This window comes from Haemaphysalis longicornis, unplaced genomic scaffold (genome assembly GCF_048455015.1).
Source record: "Haemaphysalis longicornis isolate Haplotype H1 unplaced genomic scaffold, Haemaphysalis longicornis Haplotype H1 scaffold_2, whole genome shotgun sequence".
Classification (NCBI taxonomy): Eukaryota; Metazoa; Arthropoda; class Arachnida; order Ixodida; family Ixodidae; genus Haemaphysalis; species Haemaphysalis longicornis.
This window is the reverse complement of record NW_027526295.1, coordinates 229,201,205-229,223,517: the sequence shown is the minus strand read 5'-3', so window position 1 is coordinate 229,223,517 and position 22,313 is coordinate 229,201,205. Positions and strand designations below refer to the sequence as shown.

The 22,313-nt window shown below is 46.6% G+C and overlaps 2 protein-coding genes across 3 annotated transcripts in view; both read left to right on the top strand.

Moving 5' to 3' along the window:
• The window catches only part of LOC144170056 (5'-nucleotidase-like), a 49,163-nt gene extending 43,061 nt beyond the window's left edge, over nt 1–6,102 (top strand). For both annotated transcript variants that reach the window (XM_077699576.1, XM_077699577.1), the window contains 4 exons: nt 958–1,218; nt 3,173–3,334; nt 5,395–5,592; nt 5,684–6,102. In XM_077699576.1, coding sequence (XP_077555702.1) covers nt 958–1,218; nt 3,173–3,334; nt 5,395–5,592; nt 5,684–5,850 — 788 coding nt within the window. In that variant the 3' untranslated portion in view covers nt 5,851–6,102. The remainder of the gene's footprint in view (nt 1–957; nt 1,219–3,172; nt 3,335–5,394; nt 5,593–5,683) is intronic.
• A 6,941-nt stretch (nt 6,103–13,043) lies between these two features.
• Nucleotides 13,044–22,313, top strand: part of LOC144170054 (uncharacterized) — a 53,582-nt gene continuing 44,312 nt past the window's right edge. Inside the window, exon 1 of the mRNA XM_077699573.1 lies at nt 13,044–13,588. Coding sequence (XP_077555699.1) covers nt 13,570–13,588 — 19 coding nt within the window. The 5' untranslated portion in view covers nt 13,044–13,569. The remainder of the gene's footprint in view (nt 13,589–22,313) is intronic.

Sequence of the window (22,313 nt, the reverse complement as noted above, 5' to 3'; positions counted from 1 at the left end):
AACTCGTGATACGTTGGTTACAGAACAGTCGTTTCATTGCAACCAGCACCGCTTTACTTTTTGTTTTGTGGACGGCCGTTTTTGCTCACGCAGAAACAACGCGGCTTTTACTTCAAAAGTGTACTTTAAGGCTGTGTTTGTAAAACTCGAGTGATCACTATCGAATACACACGTGTGGTGCGATCAAATCCATGCAAGCATAATCGAGCAGAGAAGCCTCTAGTCGCAGATGCCACGCCGCCGGATTTTACACAGTTCCTGCCAGTCATGGAAAAACATAAAATCATACCCTATTCTGTGCTGTCGTCGTGCGTTAATGGTTTCAAGAGACTTCTAGAAATATGGTACCGGCCGCGTTTTCAAACTTCTGTCAAATTTGCGTCTCAGTAAACATAGCCGTGATGCCGAACCTAACACGCTGACATTTGTGGGGAACCCTCCCTGCACACGCTGTCACCTCGTTTCGTGGCGCAATGAGAGGGAGTATTGCGAGGTAGCGGTTGATATTTCGAAATGCTTAGCCGGCCACGACCTTCAGACATTCAAGTACGGTTATACCCCGTATGGTGGCTCTGATAATGACAGTTTGTGCTTAATCTTTGCCTGAATAATTTTCAATCTTGAAGGTAAGAGCAGAAATAGTAAGTTTTATTTTTGAGTTTTGTTCCAACAACTCGTAAACGTTAGGTGTTCATTGTTACTCTCCAGATCGGTCAGTTCAGACTGGGGCAGACGCACGATAATTTTATTTATAGAAAACAACAACTCATACCTTTCTTGATCTACAAAATCGCCAGACGCAAATGAGCACGTAAGAAGTGGAGTTCTGCATGGTCTAGAATCTTTCATACAAAGAGAAATTGGATGCAAACACATATTAAAAGTAATATTTGCTCCATTAGCTTCCAGACGAGTTCGACAATTCATGAAGCGTTAATACGTTTTTTGTTGTTTCAGACCAGAACATGACAGATATTTTGAAGCCTTTCAAGGAGAATATTACGGAACTTATGGCACGAGTAATAGGCAGAACCAAGGTGCTGATGGAGCACGCGTCCGACTTCTGCCGGCTGCAGGAGTGCAACATGGGCAACCTTGTTGCGGACGCCTACTACGATTACTACCTCAATAAGGAGACAACTGAGCCCCCCGCCTGGTCTCATCTGAGCGGGGCAATCGTTAACGCTGGAAGCATCAGGACTGCCTTGCGTAGCTTTTGTAAGTCTGCGTTCACTTTGTTGTATTTCCATTTACAGCTTTGAAACTGTTACAAGGAAGGTATCGGCACTTCGTGTCGCGGGCCACTATCATAAAAATCTCCGGAAATTTAAAGAATTGTCTACTAATACGTAAGCAATCTTACACCGCTTGTCTCCATCGCAAATGTTTACAGCGAAATACGTTAGTTCATTTTGATGTCCATTTGCACCATTATAGTAATTAAATACCCTAACTCTGTCAGTAGGGCATTTTTATGCACAAGCAAGGAGTAGTACCGGTTTGTTTCGTTTTCTCCATTTTTTTGAATTCGTGTGTTGGTTTGCATTTTGGGTGATTTTTTATTTTGATATTTGTTTATGTGGGCGATGTATCAGGGACATGTTTTTGATTATCTCAGTTTGCTGTTACAAAGAGATTTTTTCTAATTTTGTATCTCTTGATTTTGTGAAGTCCCTTCGGCCAATCACCTGGATTTACCTTATTATAACGATTGAGTGTGGTAAGATAAAAACTTCTGCATTTTATGACAATGCAAGGCGTATTAGCTCCAAGCCAAACCAAGGCCCCTTAAGGTTCGGGGCAGGTAGCGGGGTAGAAGCCCGGGGAACTATTAGGGTGTTAGGGATTATTACAATTGTCATTGATGGTAGTTTTGATAGTTTATGGCGGTGAAGGCAAAAACTGCAACACAGGCCGATCAATAATATAGTATAATACAACTTAAACTAACGTCACATAAACTAACTATTCAGTTGCACGACCTTTTTTCAAATCGCCTGCTGTACTGCTGTTGAGCCCAATGCAAAAGCCCTTCAGTTTAACGAAAGTCAGCACAGTGCGCGTTTCAGCTCCAAGAACATATTGGCACCATCCTACGTCTCCCAGGTCCCATTGATGACTTCAGAAAGTACAACACGCACTTTTTGTAGGACATTTCCCCTCGGGAACCACGTTTCATTACCGCACGACCAATAAGGGGTCCCATTTTTAACTTTTAACTGGATTAGCTACCTAGATAATCTTGTAGCCAGTAGAAGTCATAGCTATAGCCACAGCTACAGCTTTAGCCCTACAACCATTACAACCACAAAGAAATGGCATTCCCGTGGTGGTTATTCATGGGTACCAAACGAAAGCGCCTTTCTCTAGATGAAAAACTGCATGTTTTGAGTCGGCTCATAGTTCATGAAAGCTTGGATACAGTGATTTCATTCATGACCACTGCAGGCCTACGTTAAGAGGTGCAGCAAAAGATAACTGCGTTCTACAAAAGGTGCTAAATAGTGAATTTCCGCTTGCAAATGAGTAGAATGACAAATTATTAGATTGGAATATCATTCGAACGTCCGATGGTTCCTTTAGCTTGTGGTAACCAGCTGCGACATACCTATTTCAGTTGAGTGAACTTTCACTTTGCGGATAGCGCTTTGGCACCCCCTCGCCGCGAGCTGTCTCTCCGTACTCTCCGCAGCCGCCGAATGTTCCACTGGCCCTCAAGGACGTGGGGTCGCTGTCATCCGAGAGATGGCACCAGGTGCGCGGGTGGGTGGTGTGGGGTGGTGGAACGTGGAGGCAGGTGGGGAGACTCTATGGTTTCGGACTCAGAGACAGTCAGAATCCGTAGTTCCGGAAACGGATTGTTCTATCGAGCGGCCGTGCTAGCGCATCTGGAAGATTCCGCTTCAGAGATGCAAGTAATGAGTTCTTTCACAGAACCGCGATATGCCTCCATTTTTGGCATGCCGTAGGGAGCAAGCCCACAACTTTAACAAATGTTTTCGTCAGGTCCCTTTAAGTTCGCTCAAGTGAAGTTTGTCTTTCTTCGCATAACGTTCGTCTAGTCGTCTGCGCCGTTTTTTCTCGCTGTCATGGCTACTGAAAGCGTTCTTTGCCTGACTATGCGACAAACTACGGCAGAATGTCACAAGCCTTCGTGTTTGCTTTCTTTCAGCTAATATCACTTGGGGGGATGTGGTCACGACGTTACCGTACGGAAATTCCCTGGTGGTAGTTACACTCAGCGGAAGTCAGCTGCTGCAGGTGTTTGAGCATGCTGTTACCAACTACACAACGAACAATCAGTCAAGGCAAGGGAGATTTCTTCACGTCTCAGGTAATGCCGTTACATGCATGATTTATGTCTTGCACCATCATAATCCACGTGACAAATGTAATGTTAGCATATTTAGAAGGACTGAGAAAGTAATAGCAGGAACAAAAACGCTGCGGAGGAGAGAACATGAGTGCGGGCCGAGAGGCGAACATTCGCAACAATGGGCAATACCAAGGATGTTCCAAGAATACTGAAGTTAGAATGGGTACGTAAACGATCCACACATTAGGTCGCAGCAGTGGCTTACTACAAAACGGCCCATGAATTAATCATATCGAAATGAAATTTATTTTCATGTTCAGTAGAACAGCCCTCGTCAGCTCAAATTATTTCCATAAAAATGCAATGAACCATCCCCTGCCATACCGGCTCAGCGGATAAGGCGTTCAGCTACAAAATTACCGTGCCTTTCTCTGCTTTATCTTCAAACATGAATTACGTAGTGCCTGAATAGACGGAGGACATAGTTTCGTGCAAAGCGAGAAAGACGTATGCGCCATGAGCTCATAGTTTTCTGTGCTGTCTCTAACCATCCTTTTGCTTTCTTAAAAAATGTGCACATATCCGTCCTATTCGTAGGGAAAAACATTATTCATACGGTCACACCATACCACACTGGGCTCACTGATCCCACTATGATGAGTGATGACACATCTAGTTATTTCAAACGTGATGCAAAGGAAGGGCATGCTAAAGCGAAAAGAAGCTTTCGTTTTTTGTTATTTAGGATGTGTAATGCAGCGCAGAAGAACAGAAATTATTTCGTTTCATCTTCATATCGATTAATCGAAAGCCGCACGCACGGTCTTTTTTTAGCTTTCTCCGTGTAAACACACTTCTTAAGAATTTGCAGTTTCTATTTGCGCTGCTTCTCTTAAATTATTAAACGTATTAGTAAACGTAACAACTAGGCTCTTTTAGAGTAGACGCCCTCGCTGATGCGTAAGGCGGGAGGCTTGTGGCGCTGTGGCCAGTGGAGTACATTTTGCCTGCGGGCTGTATTGAGTGTGATATTTCCTTTGCGCTGCAGCTTTCGGTCAGCGGCAACATGTTTTCAGTAATGGCGCACACTCCTTCCCCCGTTCAGTGATGTTGATCGGGAGAGTAAAAATTCGCGGGAGGAAGAAAAAAGCAAGCAATAGGTTCAGCAGCGCATGGCAGAACCGTATCGTTTGGGTGCGGCAAAAAAAAAAAAAAAAAAAAAAAAAAACGTTTCGGGTTCTGTTCCGTCAAAGACAGGTTAGGTTCCGGTTTTCGTTTCCTGTTCGCTTGCAACCTGCACTGAGCGCCCGCTGTAAACAGTATAGCACAGTGAATAAATTTTTCTGTGAATTATTAGCGAGTCAATAATTTATTTCTTTAAATTTAAGGTCATACGTTTACGAAACTAATACCCTCAACCTCCACAGGGATTGAAATCCGGATGTATGGGCGCAGCTTCAATATTTTCTCGATTTGAATAATTTATCTTCAATTTTCAATGCACGTAAAGACGAATGACTGGCTTTCAGTCGTCTCCTCCTAGTCAATAGGTTACGCAAAGTATAAGAAATACAAATAAGGCTCCTCTGATAATTCTTATTGGATTTAGCTTGACATTGCGGTATAATTGTACAGAAACCTAGAAAGCCTGGGAAAGACTTCTTGGTCCTGTAGTAGTGACTAGATACCGTTCGTCAATCCACAGGAAATATTAACAGATATTTAGCTCCAAAGCTTTCGAGTGAAAACCCGATCTTATATCGGGCTAACTTCATGTGATAACTGTATGGCTCATGTACGTTAAACAAACACGTCTATATTTATTATTTTGATTTACGCTGTCAACCTCTCAGATTATCCGGCCAGACTTCAGTCGCTCATCGCTGAGTGCCTTTTGCTGAAACTATGCATTAAGGCTTATACATGTTCACTAGACGAAAAAAGACGCAGAAGAAAGGACGGAGGATATCTCTGTTTACCTCCGTCCTTTGGTCTGTGTCTTTTCGTGCCTAGCGAACATGAGCTTAAACCAACTCGCCCAGCTATTTGTTTTGACAGCTTGTGTATTTTTTCCGCAGGTTTTCGGGTTCAATACGATTTGACGCGTCCTAATGGAGCACGTGTCGCTAATTTGAGAGTGCTGTGTGCCAACTGTAGTGTGCCACACTATGAGCGACTTGACTGCGACAGAAATTACAGCATCGTTGCCGTCAATTATCTCACGAATGGCGGTGACGGATTTAAAATTTTCAAATCAACGAACGTCAGCGACGTCGGTATGTATAGCTCTTTTTTCACCCTAGTTCTTTTTTTTTGCGTGCGTGTTTTGATTGTTGTCGCATTATCTTTTCCCTACGACCACCACAGGACCAATCGAATACGAGGCACTCGAAGCATACGTGGTCAAAATGTCACCAATAAAAACGCCGAATGAAGGACGAATTAAAATAACCTGGGATGAATCGGATGCTGAAACTGTGCAAAACCTTCGTTCAAATATACGCCATCCAGGAACACTTGATCAAGATACTTAAGAATATATCAACTAAGGTTTTGCCAATCTCAAGCATTCCACTACACTTTGCGAGTTCTATTGTAACATAGAAATATTTTGTACAAAAGGAAAGAACCAGTGTCAAGCTTATGTTCCTTCTACCCTCTCACTGACACACGGCTTCCTCTAAAAAAACTGACTGCGAATCGGCCCGCCTCGCTTCAAATGTCGTTGAAAGACGATAGTGTTCTTCAGCCCCTGCCACATAACCACATAACTGCCTTGTTTGCCTTTCATCGCTCCCCCCCCCCCCCCCCGTCGTCCTTTCACGCTGTTTTTCCAGTCGGGCCTCTGTCTTCCCATCATATACGTAATAAAGGTTTGCTGAATACAATACAATTCTTGCAATATGCTTATTCCCTGTGTTACGGTTTGGCTTGATGATCGAGCCATGAGCTGCAGGCTTGAGCGCGAGCTATTTCTGTATTTTTTAACTAAAATATTAGATGCGACTGCATCTCATTCACTCGCCTGGTACACGCAGCGTCGTCAGCGTTGTTGTCGTCCGCCCCTCCCCCATTCTCCTCGTCGGGCGAGCTGCGCTCTCCGCCGCTCACCCCTCTCCTCTCCGATGCCCCTCTCTCACGAGGGGCATTGGATTGGATTCGAATGGATTGGCTTGGCTTCGCTTGGCTTGGATTGGATTGGATTGTGTTGCGTCCTAGCCGCGGCAGACACACTGGCGCTGGCGCAAGTGCAGTACTCTCTCTTCCGCGGTCTCCTCTCCTACGGGCGCGCTGCGCATATAACCGGTGTGCCGCTCTCCGGCGGCCTTTCGGTCGACGGTTGCTCTCCGCTTGCGCTTGAACCCCCCTCAGCGTCGCATCACACCAGGGTTCCCGCGAGGGGAGGTGGGCGTAATTTTTGTTTTTCACAGCGAAGCTGTTGTAGCTGGTCGTAATGGGTGGCACGTAACGCGTTAAAATTACCAAGAAAGTGCCAAGCGCTCGTGAGCGCATGCCTCGCGGGGTCTGCCGAGCGTCCCGGCTCGCGCACTGGCCTTAAAAAAAAATTGCGCCCACCTCCCCGCGATGGGAACCCTGTTGAGATGCGACGCATCGTGGGGTTCACTTGGTGTTTCCGTTGGATTGATTCTGAAATCGCGTGAAACGTGTCGGGAACGCGTATGATTATTATGTATTATGATTATTATTATGTTTTATTGGCCAATATTGGTCAATCTCTCTAAGTGGTATGCTTGGGGCTTCGCTGTCGCAACGACCTTTACTCCATCATTGTTGCTGTAAGTGGGAGCTTCTTTTATTGCAAGTGTTAATCATTGCCCCATCATGCGTTGTATCCGTAGCTTTTTGACGTAGTTTGAATGAGTCAAGGATATAAGGCGCGTTCGTAGCATTTGATTCTGTCTCGGTTTTGTGGCGCAGTGGGAAGAGCACCATGTACCTCGCGTTCCGCTCACAGGGTCGTGGGATCGAAACCGGGCGCCGCTAACTATTTTTTTTTATAGTGTAGGGGGAGGGGTGCGGACAACGCCGTATGGAGGGATAAGGCGAGTGAATGAGATGCAGTCGCATCTAAAAAATAAAACTGAGGAAAACACCGAAGAGCGCCTCGCATTGCCTAGCAACGAAAAACGCCACGCCTGGCTCATCACCTGCTCTATGGTACTGTAGCGGCAGCTCCAGCGACATCGCTGGATCGAGCGCCGCTCCTCGCGCAGCAGCCCGATGGACATGGACACAGGCTGCGTGGCCGCGCGAGCGCACGAGGACACGGGGGTCGCACTGGTGCTGACAAAATAGAATGTGGTTTTGCCTTGCGACGAACGGTCGTCCTGCCTGAGGCTCCTTCCTCTCGCCCGACATAGCGCCCTACAATACCTCGACGCGACTCGAACGCCGCGCATGCGTCGTGCATGTACGCGACGCCGCTGCGCCACAGCTATCGTCAAGCGCTACGGCACTTGCAATGCGTGCCATGAGGAACACGACGATATCGGTGCTTATGACGATGACTACTACTAGCACGGTGCAAAGCGACGACGGAACATGAAACTAAACAATTTCAAACGTGCAAATGGGTGGTGGTGTGTCCTTCAGTGCTATCGTAGAAAGTAATCCTGCAGCTCCGCTATGGTTCAAGCCTTGCGCGACTTAGTGCGAGCTCCGCCAGTTTTTTAACACATTTTCGAGTCGGCTATCACAAAAAATTACGACCAAGACCATTTTTAATTACAATAGCAGTGCTAGTATCACTTATGTATTTGTTTTGATTCAAATTTACCTGATTTTTTTTTTTTGCTGAACAATGATTACATCTGTAAAGCAGCCTACCAGGTTTAGTAGTTTGGAAAACTTTTGACTATATAAACTTCTCGATCAAGAATTCTGTTAACCTTGGGCCTGGTCGCTGAATAGACAGGCAGAGCGACAGGCCAAAACTTTCACCTAAGCAAGACTATCGCCTTTAAAATTCCATGCGGCGGGTGGTGTCTTTCTCTGTGTAGCTCCGGAAAAAGGATTTTATAAGATCACGAACACAGGCACAAAACGAAAACTGCTCGGGCGTCGTAAAGTATACTTATTTTAATGGTCAGTGTAGGGGGTGGACGTACTTCATGAGACCTATCCCTATCCAATACCCCTCTACCTCTCCCTACAGCCCCTTTTGCCCTACACAAGAAACGAAAAATGAACATGTGTATTTATTGGAACCTAGAGGTGACGACGAACTTATCCTCGCTCATTTCGTCTTTGATAACACAGGTAAAACACGGAGTACTTTGCAAGGGCCCCCAATGTATCGTAGTTTATAATAGCGCCGCAATGGTACGGGATAGGACAGACAGACATCATTTCCCAGTCCCCGCATGACTCATTCCATACTTGCGAGGTTCATTCGACTTCAAAGATCAGGAGCGCGGCCCGGCGGAAAGAGAGGCTCGTCCCAGCAAGTACCAACAGTCCCTGAGCAAGCTGGCCATGACGTGGACACGGCATATTAACACACAGATCGTCTGACTGTGGCGGGCATTATGCCAGCTTCCATCGATCAGGGGTCTGCATCGCCTGCGGGGATCTGGAGGGCTAGCGACCACAAAACCTAGCGGCTGCCCGGTCCACAAAGCATATACGTCGCTTACCATGTACACTGAAGTGCACCTGGCTACATCGAGCTACCAATCTTATTTTGCACAGCAAAGTATACGACCGCAAAAATATGCACCATCGTTTGACGTAGACGCCTTTGTCCGACTACTGACGGAACAGTCGCCATCAGCAAACAGCGCTTAACGTTTCTTCTTTGGCCGGGACGTAAGACGACGTCCCTGATAATAAACGTTAGGACCGTTGCGACAACAGTCTCAACCTATCATAACAGATAAAAAGGATAGGACTATTGACTAAAGTGGTACTTCCTAAGGCGTCTGCGGGAGTGGGATTGCATGGAGGGCACGTCTTTATTCTTTACGTTCTCAGATCAACACCGCTGAACAACACTCACACAACAACACCTGTCCCGGGAAATGGTACGCGCGCCATGATTGAAACAGCTTAATAAACGATGTAGAGTAGGAAATGGTACCGTAGTGCAGTGCTCAAAAAATGCGCAACTGCAAGCATGCGCGCTGCTTATTTTATTAAAGGAGCCATGAAGAGAAAATACAATTTCGTTTAATTTAAAAAAAACTAGGATTCAGTATCTCACTCAGCTCCATTACAGCCACAAAAGATGTTTTTTAACGAACAAAAGCAACAAGTATTTAAAAACTTTCAAATTTTGCGCCACAGTGACGTGTTATGAACAAGAATGACGTCATACAGGCCAACAATAAAACATAATTTTCAGTGCGTTAACGGCACATTAGCATTCAAGTGATGCGGTCAAATGGAACTGGAGTCCCCATTACAGACGTCCAGTCATGTGTCGTTGCGACAGGTCAGTTAGGCGGCCGCCAATCGCACAAACAAGGTTCCGTGACGTCATAGAAAAGTTCCGGGAAATTGGCTAGGGGTCGCGACTGCTTCACACGTTTTCTTTCATATATCCGTTGTTTGTTCGAAGATTGCGATGATATTGGCATCATTGTTATCGGGACTAAGCAGTCTTTCTAATAAACCAAACTTGTATTTTTTCTTCATGGGGCTCCTTTAAATATAATAAGGCTGCATTGGTGCTGCAAATGGCATAGATGTCTGCATTTTCTTTTATTAACAAGCGCATTTCAAAATGCAAAATTTGAGTTTAACCTACCCAAAAACATCAACCATATCCGAATAGCCGTAGTGGAGGGCCGCGGAATAATTTCAACGAGTGTACATTTAGAGTGCGAGCAAAACTTCCGACATTCGGACGTCTTTCGTTACCGCCGTCACGACGAAAGCATTATTATTTCTCCTGGTGATACGTATCAAATATTCTTTACTGATACATCATGTTCGCGCATCTTTTTTCGCTTTCCTTCCTTTGTTTAATTCGCTACCAGACCGCAGACCACACGGAACTCCGTACCCAGAGGTTACAAACCTGTGACCGGAAACACAACGCGAAATACTCCGACAAGCAGACTGGCGACACTGACTGCAGCGACCAGAAGAAAACTATAAAAAAAATTAGTTCAAATTAGTATTTACCTTTTCCATAACTGTTGTCTCATAGGCAAATGTACGTCGGAAGACTACCTGCCCGCTCCAGTCTGTTCCCCAACTAAAAGAAAATCGTGTTTGGTTTCACATGCGTTGTTTTCAGTTGCAGGTTGATGTTTGCCTACGCTGGCGCGTGCGTAGGCAAATATAGGCAAAAGTAACGTATTCAGGCAAGCGTCTTGTGTACGCTTGCCTGAATACGTTACTTAGTACAATAGTTTCTTTGCTTACTCTGTTTTATGCCAGTATGTTTACCGTAAATGGCTGATACATTGTTGCAAACTATCGTCCTCGAAACACACATGGACAGCTCACAAAGCTGTAGGGGAGGCAACCTTTACTACTCCAGGAGTAAAAGCACTCAGGGCGCTGACACAATCCGCCAAGCAGCACGACCATATATCACTCAAAGCAGCATGCCTGCACTCTCACTTCAAATGAGAACGTGGGACTACGCTCCAGTGCCGACTACGGGCGTCCTATCTTAGCCTGCGTTACCACGCCCATTTGATTCATGGGCTACGAGGCGCGTCCGATTCATGGTAACGACGCATGAGTGACTGTTGCTGCTCGAAATCATCCATCCAAGACCCCAAGCAAGAGAGCGTATACAGCCCCGCCCCGAGCGCGTGCGTAACAAGTGTTTCAAAAAGGAGCGCAGTCGTATGCCTTCAGGCTCGCCAACAACCACAGAGACTTTCGCATCCACTGGAAACGCAACTAAAATTGCGGCTCGCACAGTTCCGTATTCGAGAGTGAATTTATTGCACGATTGCTTGAAAGCGAATAGAACACGGAAGCCAGTTGCAGATTTCATGTGATTTCTATCGTCGTTTACGCCACCCAGAGCTTCCTTAAATGTCATGCGGTGGCGTCACTGCCACTCAACTACAGCTTTGAGACTGTAGTATGACATTCAGGCACATTAAACGCTCACCAACTGTCATGACGTTTGCGTCTCCAATGCAACCGGCTTATGTCATTACCCGCGCGCTTTCCGGACTTCGCATAAGTTGCGGACAGTAGGGTTTTACGGGCGCCCGTCCGTCCACGCAAGGAAGGTAGAATAGTACAAACAAAGTAGTGGCAACGTTGAGCTGGCAACGCAGCGCAATCCGCCTCATACCGCAGGTTCAATTCCTGCCTGTAAGTGATTCGCGAGAACCGGAAATATGACGACAGCTAATGGGAGTATTCGTGGCCCACCGCTGCTTCGAAGAGAAGAATCCTTATAATCCGGTTGCTAAAGAGTAAAAATGAGCGTCACGTTCTGATCTACTCTTTACCCACCTGCCACTGCCTCTTGCGAAAAGGTGGATGATCCGCCGCTGACTGGGAGGAGGAGCGGGATGTATGCGCCAGACTTCATTTGAATCGGCACGTTATGAGGAGCAAATCATAATCACCATGATGACGACGACTCGTCCGGACCTATATACTTACAGAATTTCTTTTCGCTTTGAACAAAGTACATACCATACCCAATGAACAAAAAAATCATTATTTTAAAGGCAACGGTATTGATTTACTACTAATGCGCTGTAGGAGTCACAAATATTTCTGTAGGAGCCCATAGGTGGAGTACCGCTGGCGGTAAGAAATATTGGCACCAGCGGAATTGTCCAGTCATGTTTCCTCAAGAAGAAGCTGAGGAGTCGTCTAAGAGCCTTTTAGCAGTTGGAGACATTTTTCCTAGATCAGGGCATAAACCCGTGGCCATCGCATTTCCAAAGAAGCCGCTAAGACTGAATGGCTTACGAGACAAAGCGGGCAGTATTCGACAACTCGAACTCACTGATTGCTCTCAGTCAAAGTCTCCTCATATATTCGCATCAACAGGATCTTGCGCATCAACAGATTCGCATAAATGGGTATCCTGCAGTTAATTGTAGCCACGGATACAGTGCGAAGACGGCTTCACAGCTTCGCGGTAAAAGTATAAGCTACATCCCCCAGCAACCCAAAACGAATTCACAAGCGCGCAAAAGGTACAAGATGCCTTTTACAGTATGTGAGGGCGCAGAGCAGCCGTCATGGAAGAAGAGATCGGCCAGGGCCGCAGACAGGACTCAACGCTTCCACAGTCAGACAACTGTTTATTTCTCGCTCCAAGCACACGAGGGGCGAGCACGGCGCCGGGTGTCGGAGCGCCGGCGTGAGGACGAGAAGAGGGAGGGTGCCGCAGTCGTGCGTAAATGCGCCGAAAAGCACGTACGTTATATGAACACAGTGCGCTACGCCACACAGTACCTTTTTATTTCATTTGTCTTAATCAAAGCATTCAAAACAAATGACATCTCGCACAAGGATGCGACAGCTTCATGGTGACCTAAACCAACTATGATGACTCGAATCGTGGTCGCAATCACCAGGCCTACAAAAACCGAATTCCGCCAGCGTGGCGGTGAAGAAGTTGAGAATCTTCACGTGTGGTCACTGAAGACGTAGCAGGCGCAAAGCGAGCGAGCACGGCGCATCAAACAAACCATTCGTTGCGTAACCCACAGCTGTAGCGGCGCGCACGACAGTTGCGCCGTGAACAGATCAGCGCGGCTTCTCGGAAGGCACTGAATACGCCAGCTGTTGCAGATTCATCAAGGCGCCCAGTCACTCCTTTCGCGCTGCACCTGACCGGCTCTTTCTCACGGACGTGTGTGTGTATCCTCAACACCGGCTGATGAAACGGAGGAGCGGCAGGAAAGAAAACAGGTGGTGGTGGGCGAGAGGAGAGGGGAACGGAGTTGTAAGCGTCGGCAGGGCGTCACAAAGGTTCTCCGAGAAGGAGTGGCGCCGAGCGCACACTCGGGCCGTCACGATTTCGCGCGGCGGCGGCGGCTGCAGCGTTTCCGGCTATGAGGAATGACCTCCTAGCGGTTGCCGGAGCCGCCATTCTTCCCTCGCACGGCTAGCGGGACTCCGGGGCGATCAGCGGCGAAGGGGCGAAAGCGGTGCTCGTGAGTCGAGGGAGGCACCGCACAATGCCGCGTCCGCCGCCGCTCGAGGCAGAACGAACGTAAAGTGCTGCAAGGACTTGTGCCCCATTCGGAGACACTTGGCTGGCGCCTGGTTCGAGGCGTACGCTCAGCACGGATATGATCCTCACGGCTACGGGTGAGTGAGTGTATATTGGTGGCTTACCAGTTTGTTACTGTAACCTCTGCGCCAACTTTGAATGCAAAACAACAAATGGGCAATTCTGGTAGCTGACCAAGGTCACCGCTTTAGTTGCAGGTCGCGCCGAATGTGAGCAGCTTGCCTGCGAATAGAGAAAATGGGAGCCTAATATATTTTCGGGTGGTTTGAAGCAGCGCAAGTCGTATGCTTTAAACACACTGCATGCGCATGCGCAGCTTACATCAATTGCGCTTACACATAACATTTCACAGCGTCCAAATAAGTGTATGCAAATTATATAAGACATCAAGTTTCGGACGTCGGTATGGTAACTTGGCAGGCGTCGAAGCTCGGCAGGCGCTGTGGCAGGCGTGGAAGCTCTGTGGAAATCTTCGGATGAATAGACACGATCCAGGCCTGAGCGTATTTAGGGCGTGGCTGCAGGCACTTCAGCCTTCTCCGAAATTAAGACGCGCAGATCTTTCTGTTTACATCGCTGCAGTAGGGTACATGTACAACAGCGCGCTCGTTCAACAATTTTTTGAAGTCATTAGCAGCGTACACAACTCTAGTGGACAACACTGTGTGTACGTCGTATCAACCGCAGCTCATTTAAATTCTGCGGAGCTTTCTTTTCTGCCTCGGGTACGTTTGCACAAGCCCTCCCTGACTGAACCAACTGTCTACACCACTCCACCTGAGGCTCATTAGCACGGGTGTCCTCGCCATTTTGTCTGCGAGAAAATGGCGCCGCCGTAATAATAGTGCGATATATTTCTGTCATCACAATGTTGCGGGACAGCGTAGAAACAGTTTAGCTTGCCATCATCTGCAGCATGTGGCCCGCCACGAGTTTAACACAAGTTCACCGTTCTTTCATGAAGGCCAGAACATGTTACCTCGTTCAAGTGAAAGCGTCTAGTTAATACTTACGCTTCAGGTAGTTCGCGTTAGATACGCTACGCTTACGTCACTTATGCGCTAAACACACGTACGCGTGCATATTGTATTCGCTTGGCAGCAGATTTTGGCCTATGAGGCATTCGCAAAAAAAAAAAAAACGCTATTGTTATATTTAGAGAACAAGACGTACGTCTTAGCTGTGCCCAATTGTTTGGTGCATGTTATTGAAGTGACAGCCGACACAGATACACCACAACGTTTTTCAATTAAACCGGGTGAGCTGACTCCAAATGACGCGTATAAGTCGTTAACAATTCCTGGTGTATATGGCTGCATAATCGCTGTTAAAGATGAACAACAGAATTCAAAAAATCACGAGGTGCAAGCAGAACCAATAAGTAAATTATTCGATGTTGCATAAGCTATGCAGCCTCTTCGAGGTCATAATGGCTGATAAGACCACACAGAAAACGCAAACAAGTGGGCGTTTAGAGTTAAAGGGGTTATATTGTCGCGGTGCTCTATGGTGCCAGTGCTTCGCCGATTGAGGCACGCGATCAAGGGCACTACGCTCGCTATTAACCGGCGCTCCTTTGACCAATACCGACGCGGTCGCCACAGCTATTTGTGGAAGCGTTGTGAAACACGGTAAATGAGCGTGAACACTCGAGCTGGCCGCCAGAGCCCAGCGAAAACTCACAAAGGTCCGCCGTGTACATGTGGGACAGCCGGCACGCGTGCATTAGAAGGCACTGCTTGCCACTCGCAGTCTCCCAACCCTGTACGCCTACTTTTCCCGTGTATTGTTGGACTGTACGTAGTCGTGAGGCTTGTCTAGCTGTGAAACTTTAGGTGACCCCGTTCTGCATGGTGACTGTGTTCAGTCTGCCAAACACCCGACTTTTTTGCTCTTCTGCCATTTGCTAAAGCGCTGTACCCATAGCTATAACCACCAGGATGGCCACCACCAGTTAGTTACTCTCTTCTCCCTCGTCTCTTTCGTTCGGCGTGCGTGCGCGCGCGCGCGTGTGTGTGTGTGTGTTTGTGTGTATGTATGTGTGTGTGTGTGTGTGCGTGCGTGCGTGTGGGTGTGTTTGTGTAAGTGTGTGTGTGTAACATGTATTAGTATTGGTTACATGGAACATGTAATATGTGTATATATTCGTAGGCTGGGTATGCTACATAAGAAAGGCCAGCGCAGGACGAAAACACATTTTCTTCGTACCTAGAAGCGCTCAGCGCTATACATTCCTGTGCCTGATTTCAGGCTGCCTTTCCTGCTTACAAACATAACATAATCATCGTCATCAGCATAGCAACCACCATGATCATCATCATCACCATTATCATCAGCATCAATGTCTTTTTCTTCTTCTAATTCTTCAATATCGTGGTGTTCGTGCGCTTGCCTGCAACAGCCTCATATCGGATATTGCGAGGTTCGATGGTTTTAAGGAGCCTAATTCCGTCAGCTGAAATGAAGTGATACTACGACTCCGACGATCTTTCTCTTGGAAACAAAGCGATTAAGGACGTACGCTGCATACATTCTAATCGCGATTTTTTTCTTGGTAGGTCGATTCTTGTATTGAATGCAACAGTGCTATCGAAAACATTTTTGGGCTCTTGATTACAATGGGCAATGTTTGCTGGAACTCATAGGTACTGCCTGCTGTCGGTTTCAGTTCATTGTTGCTGTCGAAGTGTTATACAGAAAAAAAAACTCTAGATGGTCCCATAGTCATAGACTGCGGAGGGACCTCCTACAAATACGTACATATAAAAAGTACACTTAATGCGGTTAACAATCCCCCCCCCCAAAAAAAAAAAACACTAAGAAAACGTTTACACCCAAATAAGTCAAATATTGTTAATAACCATCAAATATTACACAAAAAAGCTATATCTAGGGGATATTCACCCTCATTTGCAAGTATAATATTAACAATCAATTTACGCATGCACATGTTCTGGCGAAACTACCTCTTAAATATATGAATTGAAGGAGGCGATTGAATGGTTGGGGAGATTGATTTACAGAATTCTGTTAACAGATCGTTAACACCCACCAGTTTTCGGTGGGTGTTAACCGATGTTTAACACTCCACAAATGACTGCTTATGACGGCGAAGATCATTTTGAGAACAGATATTATCTGGAAGGTAAAAGTTTTCTTCATGTTGAATCTATTGAAACTAAGTAATTTGTAAGGTGCCTAAGCCTAAATAGTTTACTACGGTTGAAGCACTAAAACCGAATTACAGTGCGTTTTAAAACACAGAGCGTGACATGTGCGAGCACAACGCCGACCATTTAAAAACAAAAAGAGGCACCAATCACCACGAATAAAGTTGCCGCAACACCTGCCAGGGCCGCAAGTGGGTCCCAGCCTTTCTTATCAACGCTGCGGCGTAATGGTTCACCTAGTATAGACAAAAGGATTGCATCTTGGTTGCACAGCTTACCCGAGCAGTTGCAGGTTACGACATGTTTTAAGAAAGCCACCTGCCTCGCGTGCATCATCGTGCGTGTTGCGCCTCCACGCACAAAGGAAAATGGCAATTGTTTCCTCCTCTCATTTTGTTTTATCAATAACATCAGTTGCGTCAATGCAAAGTGGGCCCTTGTGCTATGCTAAACGGTTTGTTTGCTCTCCTTGCGGCAGCGATCGCGCTGTGTTTGTTTCGCCCCGTATAACCATTTCGTGCCAGCATGCAGACGTGAAGACAAAGGTAATAGCAACACCGCTGTTTAGAGCTTGATGTAAATGTCGGTCCGTAGACATCCTGCTTGTGAACGCGAAATGATTGGGCGATTACGTTTTGGCTGCGACCCGCGAACGCCTGACTGCATGGTTGGCGACCGTTCTTTCTCCCAAAGACCGCCTTCCTCCTCTCGACTCAGTTGTGGCCGTCTTTGCGCCGCATGTTGCGCAACGCGGCTCACTCAGCGCCGGCGGACCGCGTGGCCTTGGGAGTGTCGTCGACGCCGCCTCCTCAAGCGAAAGGATACATAACCGCCGGTCCCTGCGGCGGGCGCTTCGCCGGCCAAAAAAACACACAACCTGTGTTGGCTCATATTTTGGGCCTCTGGCGACTTCATATGCACTTGCACGCTGTATGCTAGTGCCAGAGCGGGTGGAGTCGCGACTATGGGTGTGACGCACAGTGTGCGTAAACGAAAAGGTGCCCTTGTCTCGAGGGCAGTGACGCGGGGCGTATTATAGCGCGCGCGGCAGATTGCCCAAGGATTCTAATTTGCCGTCCTCCCTAATGAGACATCCGGAGCCTTCCTATCGAGTCGTTTCAATTTTCTTGCCGCAGCAACCGGTCCCGTAGGCTGCTTTGTCGCCAACGTAGCAATATAGTAAGCACAGCCTTCCAGCGTTCTCGTTCGCTGGGAGAGCTGCAATGGGTCCGGGCAGCACCTTGACCGCTTTCCCATCCGACGCCCCTCTGGGCCTATCAACGTACGTGCGACCTCTTGCGTGGACATGCCTTGATCGCGTGCTGTACGAGCGAAACACGTTTGCGAAACAGCATGACAGTGGAAGCCACACGCTAGCAGTCGCCCCGCCCAACGCTTCAAGCTGGTTTCGCTGAAGAGGAATGCTTATATAACGTCGCGAAAATCAGTTTTGACCGAAAATTTGAATAGAGCAGGTACAGTTGAACCTCGTTATAACAAACTTTGAAATAGTGAATTATCGGTTATAGCGAAGTAAATTCGAACATTGGTTGGTCGCGCTTTATTCCAGGGACACTTATTGTATTTATCACGAAAGCGAAACCGCGAAAGCTGGTCCTCATATCGGCTGTAACAAAGAAATATTTTGTTCGCACGAAACCCGAAACTCGAATCTGGCGTGGGCACTGTAAAACTTATACCTGTAAAAAGCCACCAGAAGAAGACCCCATTCTTCTTCTTCAAAAAAAAAATAAGAATGCAGACCTGTTTTCAAAGGAACTTTGTTTTTTCGTATTTTCACGTTCTCATGTTCCCTTTCATTTAGTTTAAAATGCCACAAGAAGACAGGGGAGGATTCTCTAGTGTATGGGGCTTCCCAATCCTAGAATAATGCGTTTTGGTATCTAGGATGTTTGCGGGAGCCATCTTGCCGAGCTGTTGGAGTCGATTTTTACGTCTATTGTTACAACGAATATCGGATATAACGAACTAATTTAATGCCCTGATACTACTTCGCTATAGGAGGTTCGACTGAACTTTTCAAACTATTCCATGCTTGAAAGTATTACTCAGCTAAATCTGTTCGTTAGCTATCAAAAATCTTGTGGGACTTAAACTGCTTCAATGCACAACGTCACGGCCTGTTTGAGACCTTTCGTCGTAGTCATCCATCCTGTATTTTGCCCTGAATTTGTCGTCTTCAAAACGCGCGTGACCATCTAGCCTTTTTCTGTTGCCCACGCTGTACGGCGGTTCTCCTGGACAAGCCCACTTCTGCTTTGTGCAACTCCTACACCGGATATGTCGAATTCCAACGAGTCGTTCAACTCTGTAGGTCGAACTGTGGGCAGGAGGGGAGGGCGGGCGTGTGTCACTCGGACCATTGACGTGAGCGCAAACGCCGCTTCGGCCCGTTGCCCCACAACGGGACGTCTGTTGGTCCGTCTCAGGCTTAGCGGCGGCTGCCATAATGTTTGTGGAATGGGGTCGGCGCTGCGGTGCCGCAACACGTCCACGTCTCCACTGCGCTGGGGTGGTACGCTTCCGCTGACGGCCAGATGGGCGCGCAGGTTTGCTCTTCGGGTCTTTTGGCAACTACTTCCTTTTCCTCGATGCCTCGGAGCGGAAGAAGAGCTAGAAACAGCACGGGCTGTTCACCCATCGTACGGCGGCCACGGCAAAGCAAAGCGCGGACGCTTCTTTTGTTGTTACTGACGAATAAAACGGAGAACGCCGGCGAGCGGATCTGAAGAGCGTTTAGCTCTCCTCTTTGCTACGTTTTCTGGCTGGAATGAAAGAAGTTTCCTTTTGGGAAGCGCTGCCGCCTTTTTGTTGCGTTCTTTTTCGGAACTTGGAAGCGAATAAAGCCATCAAGGCTATCTTTCGAACTTTTTACCGACCAACTGCTAGCGGTGCCTAGACCGGGGTATTTTGTCACCGCCATGCTTCTTGAAACTGGAATATATCGTGATGGCTGCGGATGTAGGCAGAAGAAAAGGTCATTTGTACGGAGGCTTCTTATCCCCGAGCCTACGTATGCTATTTCGAGCTTCATCCTACACTCACTCGATTAAATCCTTATAGTGACCGTCACTTCAGTCAGGATTCAGTGTTCGCGTTGTCATAAACACAGTTAAACAAGACAACCAGATGTATCACCGCATGCCCCTCGTATCCCTTCGCACTTCCCAGAACTCGCATGCGTTCTGGGAAGTGCAAAGTTTTTCGCAATTCTGGGAAGTGGGAAGTGACTTCCGGGAAGTTCGCACTTCCCAGAACTCACATGGTGCTTTCCGCCAAATGACCTCAATTGTCGTTGGACATCAAAACACTACGCACCGTATTGGAAAAACAAAAAAAAATCTGTCGAAATTCGGAGAATTGTCTACTAATGGGTAGCATACTGCTTGTGAGTCCTTTACAGCATAATATGTCTATGAGTAGCGAAATACGTTGGATTCATTTATTCTATACACGTTTTCCTTCGCTTTTTTCACCAATAAAGTAAATATATAACATTATAGCGATGAAGTGCCGTTATTCCGCTAATTACGTATTTTTTCCGAAGCTGCAAGGCGTGCTGCAAAGTTCGTTCATTTGCACTATTTTTATACGTATTTCCAACGTTCTGTTGCGCACTTCCCTTTTTTCTTCGGGTTTTGGGGAAATTTATAAAAGGCGTTTTTTTTTTATTTTGTCTGGTCGTTTTTGTGAAAATATTATTTTTGCTGTTTTTCTTTGAGTTTTTCAAAATTCAGTTTAAGAAATTCTTTCTATTATTACTCTATTATAATGATTACAAGTGTTACTTTCTCCAAATATGCATTTCTGTGGAAATGCAGGTTGTTACATGGTTCGCCATTTATGCTATTTTTCGTTCGTACTTTGAACGCTTTTTGGCGCACTTTTTTTGTATATTCTTGGGGTTTGGGGCGAGACGTATAAAATGCATACTTTTGGTTTTGTCAAATCATTTTTGTGAACATTTTTTTTCTACCTTTCTTATTATTTCGTTTTTCAACATTCAGTTCTACCAAGCATCTACGTTTACACAATTATAACGCTTACAGGTGTTACTTTCGCCAAATCTGCACTTCTGTGGAAATGCAGGGCGTTACATGGTCCTCGCTGTGGGGATATTCAGAAAGAAGGCTACGCGCTAAAAAAAAGAGTGCAGTCAACGACGTCAGTACTTTACACCACAGGCCCACCCCCAGATGTGTTCGATATTCCATGAGAGACTCACATCCCCCTTAGTAGTTCGCGGACTGGTTTGGTGGTCACCCCTCCTGACGTTCGAGACCGCAGGGGCTGTACTAGAAAAGAAAATAACAAAAACCTGACGCACAATCCCCGCATTCCCAGCCCCACATTCCTACTTGCTATGCAGGTACAGTCGACCCACTATCCACCACCTCTTCCGGAACTGCGCATGACTTGCTACAGTCAGTCATGATCGGTGGGTACCCCAAAACGTCGCGGCCATCTAGAAATTGATTCCCCCAAGTCAGGTTGTAAGAAGTGCTCTGATGTCCCTTGCACATTCGTAAGCTTGAAAGTGACATTTTATGGTCCGTTGCGGACGCGTATATTTTGCAGCTGGATAGATAATCCTAATCACAGACCTCCATTTAACCTCACTTCCCCAGTCCAATCAGGGCGTCCGTACTCTCCAAATCAAATAATGTTTTTCTCTCTCACTGCCACAACATTGTGTTAATGCGGATGGGGTGACAAGGCAATTTTTCCCGCTTGGAGAAAGAGTGATTTATTCTTTCCTGGAGGAGGAAGAATATCGATGACGAGGTTGACCGCGTCTGCGTGTCATGATCCCGCAAATCATTTGTTACTATTCTTTTGCCAAATTATGCTCAGTTACCATCCCTTCATCAAAAGTTAATGTGCACCTAATTATGAAGCGATATAAGTCGATGTTTAGATATTTTCGGTGGGCAAGTCATTTGTTACTATTCTTTTGCCAAATTATGCTCAGTTACCATCGCTTCATCAAAAGTTAATGTGCACCTAATTATGAAGCGATATAAGTCGATATTTAGATATTTTCGGTGGGCAAGTCCACCTCAGCGCGTGCACGCATTTGTTGTTTTCACACTTTTGTGTAATTTGCTCTGCCCGATAGTTTCTATTGCTGCAACCTAACCACGTTTCACCTTTATTCTACACCGCAGCAGCCCTTACCCACAACGTGTTAGTTGAAGGAGGATGAGCGCTGCCTGTAGGGGCGCCATTGAAATCTCCCTAGGGTCCGTTTCGAAAGCAGCCGCCGGTGGCTCCGGCCCGCTCACCAGTTTCGCCGCTGCTTTTGAGGCCCGTTCACGACTGAGCTTTACCGTTTGCATCCGTATGTAAATGCAGCCGAACTTCATTATAAGAAAGCAGTATCTCGTGGCTGTAAATTAGTTCGTTATATCCGATTACCGTTGTATCAGTAGACGTAAAATTCGACCCTAACAAATCGATAATCTGGCTCGTGCACACACCCTAGATACAAAAACGCATTATTCTAGGATTATAACCAAGCATAAACTATGGAATCCTTACCTATCTCCTTGTGGCATTTCAAACTAAATGAACCGAAATATGAAAACGTGAAATAACGAAAGAACAAAGT